This window comes from Epinephelus fuscoguttatus, linkage group LG20 (genome assembly GCF_011397635.1).
Source record: "Epinephelus fuscoguttatus linkage group LG20, E.fuscoguttatus.final_Chr_v1".
Taxonomy (NCBI): Eukaryota; Metazoa; Chordata; class Actinopteri; order Perciformes; family Serranidae; genus Epinephelus; species Epinephelus fuscoguttatus.
The window spans coordinates 22,530,479-22,538,934 of NC_064771.1; the positions used below are offsets into that span (position 1 = coordinate 22,530,479).

Below are 8,456 nucleotides of genomic sequence, written 5' to 3' on the forward strand. Positions count from 1 at the left end.
ACAATTTGTACACACAGACTTTCCACACACAGAGAAAAAACAAAATAAAACATAAATAAAAAGAAAAAAATAAGCAAAGAAAGTAATATAGAGTAAAAAAAGGACACACAATCAATAAATAAATAAAATAAAAAAGACAAATAAAATAAAAAATAATTAAGAAAAATAGAGAGAAATTAATATAAGTCCAGAATAATATATTATCAGTCCATAAGGAACTTATCAAACACATATTTATTTATTTATTTATTTTTAAATGAAGAAACACCACAAAATTACCATTATGTAAACACAGACTGTCCATACACAGAGAAAGAACAAAATAAAAAAAATAAAGAAAATACAAAAAAAGATGCACAATCAATAAATACACAAAATAAAAAAGACAGAGATACATATACAGGGAGAAAAAATATAAAATATAAAAAAGAAAAGGAAAAAAATCAAGAAAAATAATTTATCAAACACATATTTATTTTTCTATTATCAATTTATTAATTTATTTAGCCACTCATTCACAACCCCTCATTTTTAAAATGAAGAAACACCACAACATTAATATTATGTACACATAGTCTGTCCATACCAGGGGTACATATACAAAGAGAAAAAACTAAATCAAAACTGACCAAAAAAAAAAAGAGAGAAAATAATGTGTCATCAGCTCATAAAGACTTTATTTATTTATTAATTTATTTATTAATATTTGCATGTTTATACTTAAGCCTTATTATTATGGTACCATATTGTTGTTATTCATGATCACAAAAAAAAAGTTCAGAATCCGGTTTGGAGTCCACCCACCTCTTCTTTTGAATGTGGAATTTCCCCAATAATAAAAATTACTGTAAAAAGAAAATTCTATATTTTCCCACCTTAGTACACATAAACACATAAATATGTTTTTTCTTTGTAATTCAATTGTTTGCTCATTTTTTCTTCTTATATAAAATTGAATATCCACCCACAATATTATACTAACATACAGTGAGTAAACAAATGACAGATTGTTTCTTCTGCTAATTCACAGAGAGTGAAAAAATATTAAATAGACTATCAAGTCTCAAGTTTCTCTTTTTTTGCTGGATATGATTGATGCAAATTTTTTAAAAGAAACCTCCTTAACTTTATTATTATGGCAGAATTGGTCCCCAAGGAGACAAGATTGTTCCCACTTAATTTCATCATAAAGCAAAGCCTAAAATAATCTTATTTTGGGGAAGAGATACAGCTTGTATGTGATTCCTGGTTATATTCATTTTAGCATATATTCTTAGTAGTCACCACATCAGCTGCGGCGCTGGAATAATTTCCGTCTGGATCTGTTGGATTCAACCTTTTATGTCTTTATCAAACCAGGCATATGTGTGCCAGTGTCTCAATAACTTATACTGCTTTTAAAAGATCACGCTTTTATTTTGAAGGCCTGTTATATGTTGGTTTTGCGACAAAAAAGGAATGTAAGATTGTTATTTCAATTCCTCAAACAAAATAATAACCATAGACTGTATAAAAATAAGATAATAACCCATGGTCCTATACTGTAAATTAAATTACCACAAAGAACAAACGTTTATAAAGTTGCAGCTCTGGAAACATGGATGTGGTGCGCCCTCTAGTGGTCGGATATTTACATTACATTTTATCGGAGCATACCACTGTGCTACGATGGGGGGAATCGATTAAATATACCCAGCGTTGCTTTTGAGGCATAGTAAACTATATACATGATATAAAATATGTATCCTTTAAATGGCATTTGAGTACTTACTGTATACACCAAATTTTTTTTAGCTTTTTTACGATTTTTAAAAAATATTTCTACAGTTGAGTAACCCATGACGACATTTAAAATAGTAGCGACTGAGACGTCCTATTTCCTTCGTTTCTACCAAGCTAGCGGCAGCCATGAGGTAAGCTAGACGTTTGACATTTAATTCAATGTTTTCACTCTAAGGAAACATTTGTAGTGTTGTTGAAGTTGTTACTTAAGATAAGAGGGACAACTTGAGCTCTGCTGGACTCTGAATGAAGTCGCTAATGTCTACCACAATGCGTGTAGCGCGGGGCCTGTGTTGGTGTGCTAACCTGAGTTAGCCTAGCTGACAGCAACATGTCACAACATGTACTGAAGCAGCTCAGGTCCTTAGCGGCTAATCAGCTGGCAACAATGCATTTATTCAGCGTGTTTGCACGTTTTAGGCGAATTAGCTGATAAATAAAGTCACCTAATTGCACTAGACTTAATTGTATAAACATTTGTGTGAGCTTAGGTGCTCATTTCCTCGCATCAGTGTAATTTATAAGTGCTGACACCCCCAGTTAGGCTAGTATTTTTGTGTAAGGCACTCTCAGGTAATGTTAGTTAAGCTAACGTTAGTTCAAGGCAAACCTAATGACAGTCCTAGGGTTTAGGGGACTGTCTCCCACTCTCACATATAAATACTACACACCTGTGAGTCGTAGCCATCAGTCTGCCACATGATATCAAACTTGATGAGCCACTAACGTTAACTGGCAGCTCCCCAATTTAGCTTTAGTTAAACCTGTTAGCTCAGTCTAGTGACTTGCCAGCATGTAACGTTACTTAAAGAAAATGACCCAGGTTATCTAACTGTACATGAACATTAAGAACATACAGTTCGGTCTGAGCACTTTGCAAAGACTGAATACTTTATTGAATTGCACTACAAAAATTTTATTGAATGCTTTGTGCTTCTTGCTTGAATCTTCTTGCATGTGTTTGCTATTGATTCTTAATTACATGTACTTTTGTTTGTTATTCAGGTTTTGTAAAGTGCCTATTAAAGAAGCCCACTTGACGTTACCTTGAATGAAATATTTACCTATAAAATTATCACATATTTTAGTTTAAGTATAAACCTGGACGATTGTAATTCTATTTTGTGCAAGAAGTTATCATCAAAACAATTAAGATTACAAACGTCTACTTTCTTTAATAAGCACTCTTTAAAAAAAAAAAAAAGTTAATGGAGAATCCTAAAAGCCCCGTAGCAATGTATGTATCTCATAACCTGCAAAACTAATATGCCAGCATGCTCAGGCTCCAGAAGCGCTTGGCGTCCAGCGTCTTGCGCTGTGGCAAGAAGAAGGTGTGGTTGGATCCCAATGAGACCAATGAGATCGCCAACGCAAACTCTCGTGAGTTCACTTTGCATTGGAGAGTTGTCTCTCTGTACATTGGTGTGGTTTGGACCCCATGGAGTGGCATCTCTTTATTGCATTGTGTTTGTATTACAGGTCAGCAGATCCGAAAACTGGTGAAGGATGGATTGATCATCAGAAAACCTGTGACGGTTCATTCCCGTGCTCGCTGCCGCAAGAACACGCTGGCACGCCGCAAGGGACGTCACATGGGTTATGGTGGGTGATGTCCTTTTTCTCATTTCCTCAAAACACCTATCACTTTAATTTACTTTTACAGTAACCGGTGTGAATCCTGCAAATTAGAGTTGTACTAGTTTTGATATGAGCATTTCTTCACACCGTTTTTATTTTTAAACATGTAATTTATAATTATTTTTCTCCCGCTCAGGTAAGAGAAAGGGTACAGCCAACGCTCGTATGCCAGAGAAGTTGTCATGGATGCGGCGCATGAGAATCCTGCGTCGTCTTCTTCGTCGCTACAGGGAGTCCAAGAAAATTGACAGGCACATGTAAGTGTGAATTTCAGTGTTCAGCGCTGGTGGATAAGCCAGTGTAGTTTTATTCCAATTTCAGGAAGAGGCATCTTGCTTTGAGGCGCTCTGACATATATATATTTATATTTTTTCTGTTTTCTGCAGGTACCACAGTCTGTATCTGAGAGCCAAGGGTAATGTCTTCAAGAACAAGCGCATCCTGATGGAGCACATCCACAAGCTGAAGGCAGATAAGGCTCGCAAGAAGCTTCTCGCGTAAGTCGCTCTTCTTCTCTTAAACTTTGCTGGAAGAGTCCATGTACAATAACCCTTTTCTGGTTAGTTGACTGTGTTACTATCAAATTAATTTCATCTGGCTCCCTCTCTCTCTCCCCACACAGTGACCAGGCTGAGGCTCGCCGTTCAAAGACAAAGGAGGCCCGCAAGCGCAGAGAAGAGCGTCTCCTGGCCAAAAAAGAGGAGATGATGAAGAACTTGGCAAAGGAAGAGGAAACTTCCAAGAAGTGAATCTGAACTGACAGTTTTTCTTGTCATGTTGCCCTTTTTCTTGGTAATAAATTTGGATAAAAGAGTCCGTCATTGTTTGGTGGTTTTAATTGTGTCTTTGTGTTAAAATGATTCATGTGAGGGGACAGAAGGTACAGTGCAGAAATGCTTGCTAATGTGGCTGTCAGTCATGTAGTGTAGTGCAGTGATCTCACCACAGAGCAGAAAGTTTTGAAATCCAGCCTTTTGTTAAGAAAAATGCCAGTCAATTTTTTGAGACTCCACATTGTCATAGTTAAAACGATACTCAACATTACCGACAGGGTGCCATGTGGCCCGACAACCATTTTTTAATTCACAATAAAAGTCAGTTGACTCTCACTGGGAACCATTTTGATAATTTGAATGTAAATTAAGTGCTATAGCGCATAGAAATATCAAACTAGAGTGTGTTTATCAAAAAGTGCCAACAGAGAAACTCATTGACCTCTGTTGAGGGGTCTGGGAGATTTTCTTGAGCCCTAAATGTTCTCATGTCCTAGAAACATCCCAGCATACTGCTGATCTGAGCCAGGCTACTGCGATTAGATTAGCCTTCTGGTAAAGGTGAGCGAGGACAGCAAATGTTGAAAGGTTTAAAATGCAAAGGCAAACTGATGGATATCATTGTCAACTGGCCCTGGGCCTCCTGTCATATTAGAAAAGTGGCCCTTGGGAAAAGCAAGTTGAGTATCTCAATTTTAGGCTACCTGAACTAAAGGAGGTGATGGCACGTTTCAGCACGTCAATATCAGAGAAAGGTTGCGTGGTAATCTTGTCCATAAGGATAGTATGACTCTAAACTGTAACTGTCTTGTGGTAGTGTTCTCAACAGTCCAACAGGTGGCAGCAGAGCTCCAGTATCACATTCTACTGTACCATCAGCCGTCTACAGTCATTCATCCAGATGTTTAATACACTAAAAGACATCCACTGATTTTATTAATTACTCAGATCTATTTTGCCACTTGCCCCAGCAGCTTCAGAACAGTGTTTAATCACATTTTAGCTTTCTAACCACACCAGCAGACTGCTGTCAGACTCAAGACAGGCAGTTTCTGGGCAACAAAACAAGTCATCAATAATGAACTATTTAATCACTTAACTTGTATTGCATACAGTTACATTCCTTAATCATTTGATTCTGGCTACTGACCATTTACCGGCTCCGAGAAAAATTGATGTTTCTTTTGCTCTGTATTTATTTTCTGTGTGCATTACTAGGGAGTAGTGGCAACAGTTCTACCACTCTGTAACAAAATGCATTTTTTATGAAGCAAAAGCATCCATATATACAATGGTTACTCTCTTACTGAGGCAAAGAGTTTATTTATACTCATTTTGGGACCTGCACTTTATACCTATCAACAACTATTTTAATTCAAAATCCAGCCTTCAAAGTCAGAGTCAAGCAAAGCTGGGGCCCTCTGCCTGTGTGTGTTTGGTTGTCAGTCTTAATGTGTGTGCAGCTGATGCATTTCATCCATGACTTATCAATTTATAACCAACTAACTGTGTGAGCAGTCATTTGGAAGTCACTGTGAGTTCAGCTTGTGTTGACACTGGTGCAAAACCTCAGAGAGGTGAAGAGCACATCAAACTTTGACTTCTGAGTATGGATAGTTAACTTCTTCTTCAGTTCTTCTTCTTCACAGATAAACTTGAACAATTATGATAAACTGCTCAAGTTTCTTTAATAAATGATGCTGCTATTAATTAATAATTATTTTCCTCATGAATAATTTTCCCTGCTTCGCTTTTCCTGAAGGCAAGTAACAAAGCCACAAACAACTGTATCACACCTTGGTACAAATGCTGGCCAGTCTCCAGCTCACAAGCACTGTGAGCCACATTAAAACCGAGCTGCTGATGCTCCAGTCATCAAGTCATTTTCACTTCCTGCTAAGGCCTTGAAGGATTCCTACTCGCGTGCTCTCTGGAGAAGGTGTGACTGAAGTGTTCGCACATGCAGCTGTCGCTAAGCAGGACAGACAGGCAGCTGTGTCTGAGTGTGTGTCTGTGGTTGTGAGAAAGAGAGTAAAGGGGATTCTCCTCGGGTCGATTCAAAGAGATGATACTCAGCAATTCAGATCATATGTGAGCGGCACTGATGTTTAAAGGAATGTTTGCACATGATGTGTATTCTAGTAACATACTATGGTCGGGAGTTGAGTAGAGATGCACAATTTACATGAGTTTTTAGCAGAAGTGTGGACTCAAGTCATGTAACTTGGACTCGAGTCAGACTTGAGTCACAAATCTGATGAGTTTAGACTCGACTGACAATATCATTTAAGACTTGAACTTAGTGGCTATAACTTGTTTAGTGTTCTGGAGCCCACAGGAACGATGCTCCGCAACACTTTTTTTCCACTCCAACTGAGGATTAGAATTTATGCAGTACATATAATCCAGCCGAAATAAATATATATATAAACGCTCAAAGATCCACTCATTACTAAAAGTGTATGTCATATAAGAACTAAAGTAACGGTCAAAGTTGTCATAGTAAAATTTAAGGTGTGTTGATGGATTCACGTCTTCATGATTCTGGCTGCTGCAAGAGGCAGCAAAACATCCTTTCATTTTTTAGTTCCACAGTATGAACACTGGTTACATGAGCCTCAAAACCAGCCACAGCTCAGCCCTGAGCAGAGTGACCGTCTGCCATTGACCAGTCAACAGACTGCAGTGTTCACAGCTCCACCTTTTAGTACCAGATCCACATCCACAACTTTTCACAGTGGAAGCAGAAAAAAAGCCTACTGAACTGTACCGTACTGCTCGGTGGAAACGGGGCTTTATTGTAACTTGCAAAACAATGACTTGGTCCCACCTCTGCTTTTTAGACTTTCGGACTAAGAACTCTAGTTTTTTTCCACAGTTTTCCCTAGAGAGTTCACCGGCAGATGCTCCCTCCTGTTTAAAGTCTGTCTTGCGGTAGCTTCTGTCTGTAGATCAGGCACCGTCATACATAAACAATAGGACACCCAGGCTTTAGAGGCGGCTGGCAGTGAAGAACTCTCTTGTTTAAAATCTGTCTTTCAAAGGCCTTGAGGAGCTGAAGGCTTACACAGCATAATGCATCTGCTTACCTTGACATCCTGATTCAATTATTACACTGTAGCTCAACATACATCCACTAAAATGCAGTTTACATGTCTGCCATCATCACTAAATGGATCTGCAATATACATATATATATATATATATATATATATATATATATATATACACAGTATATATAAAGACAGAGCCATCCATTTAGATAAATGTGAGCTCTCCAGAGAGATGTCGCAGGGATTGCTGAAGGAGAAAACAGGCTTTGTGCAGCGAAGCCATTTTGTAGCTCGGTTAATGTATTTCTTCATTACCAGGAGGCACTCCTATTTCCTGAAGCGTGAGCCTTGATGGGATTAGGTAAGGAGAGGAATATGAGATGAAACGAAGCAGTGCTCTTTATTACAGCTGGCCTTCAACCCAGGCAAAACAATTGGAGACCGCTCAGGAGTTCAAGAGGTCCTCAATAACAATTGAGATAAAGAGATGAATGTAATTAAAGGGAGATCATTTCTTAAATTTAAAAACTGTTATCTCACATTTCAAAGCATTACCCTGCACTTGACGGTTTGATGAGCTCCTTTGCATTAAGCTGTCTCTCTTCTTTGGTTTTATAATGAACTGTCGGTTGTCCTATCAGGTACTGTGAGACCTGGGGGGTTTACTGGGGTCTTGGAGGATGGATTGATAAATGTCAAGTTTAATGTGCATGGTACCCAGCTGTAATCCCAACCTGACAACAAGGTCACCAGCCTATAAAGCAGCATTATTAACCTCATCCCGCTCTGTCACTCATTCTTATCCAACACACAATCATCCACTTTTATTTTCTCTTTCCTCACCTCTATTACCTAATTGCTCTGGTTTATATATAGACACATATAACACCATCATAAAGCACAAGAAGGTTTCAGGCGGTTTAATTCTCTCTCATGTGTGTCTCTTTCAAGGCATGATTGAAAGAGGGATTAATAGAGCTCAGTGATACAGATCACAGATCTATTGAACAGGCAGCGCTGTTCTGATCTTATGTCCAGATAGACGCCTCAGCCCTGTCATCTGAAAACCAGGTCCTGTGGTTTCAGGCTTTTACACTAGTCACACCAGACACTGCTGCTCCAGTATGGAACACATCTACAATCAAGGAAATCAAAGTATATCTTAAGCCTGGTATACACTGTGTAATTTTAGGCTGTCCCAGAGGAAAGA

General features: G+C 38.2%; 1 protein-coding gene across 2 annotated transcripts; it reads left to right on the forward strand.

Moving 5' to 3' along the window:
• Positions 1-1,783: 1,783 nt before the first annotated feature.
• On the forward strand, positions 1,784-4,236 carry LOC125880913 (60S ribosomal protein L19-like). 2 transcript variants are annotated; one of them, XM_049563747.1, is made up of 6 exons: positions 1,784-1,913; positions 3,056-3,162; positions 3,262-3,384; positions 3,557-3,677; positions 3,807-3,917; positions 4,043-4,236. In XM_049563747.1, the coding sequence occupies exons 1-6, from the start codon at positions 1,909-1,911 to the stop codon at positions 4,167-4,169; spliced, it is 594 nt and encodes a 197-aa protein (XP_049419704.1). In that variant the 5' UTR covers positions 1,784-1,908; the 3' UTR covers positions 4,170-4,236. The 2 variants fall into 2 exon arrangements, with proteins under 2 accessions (XP_049419704.1, XP_049419705.1); XM_049563748.1 differs by having other exon boundaries at positions 1,806-1,913; positions 3,065-3,162.
• The last annotated feature ends 4,220 nt before the right edge of the window (positions 4,237-8,456 follow it).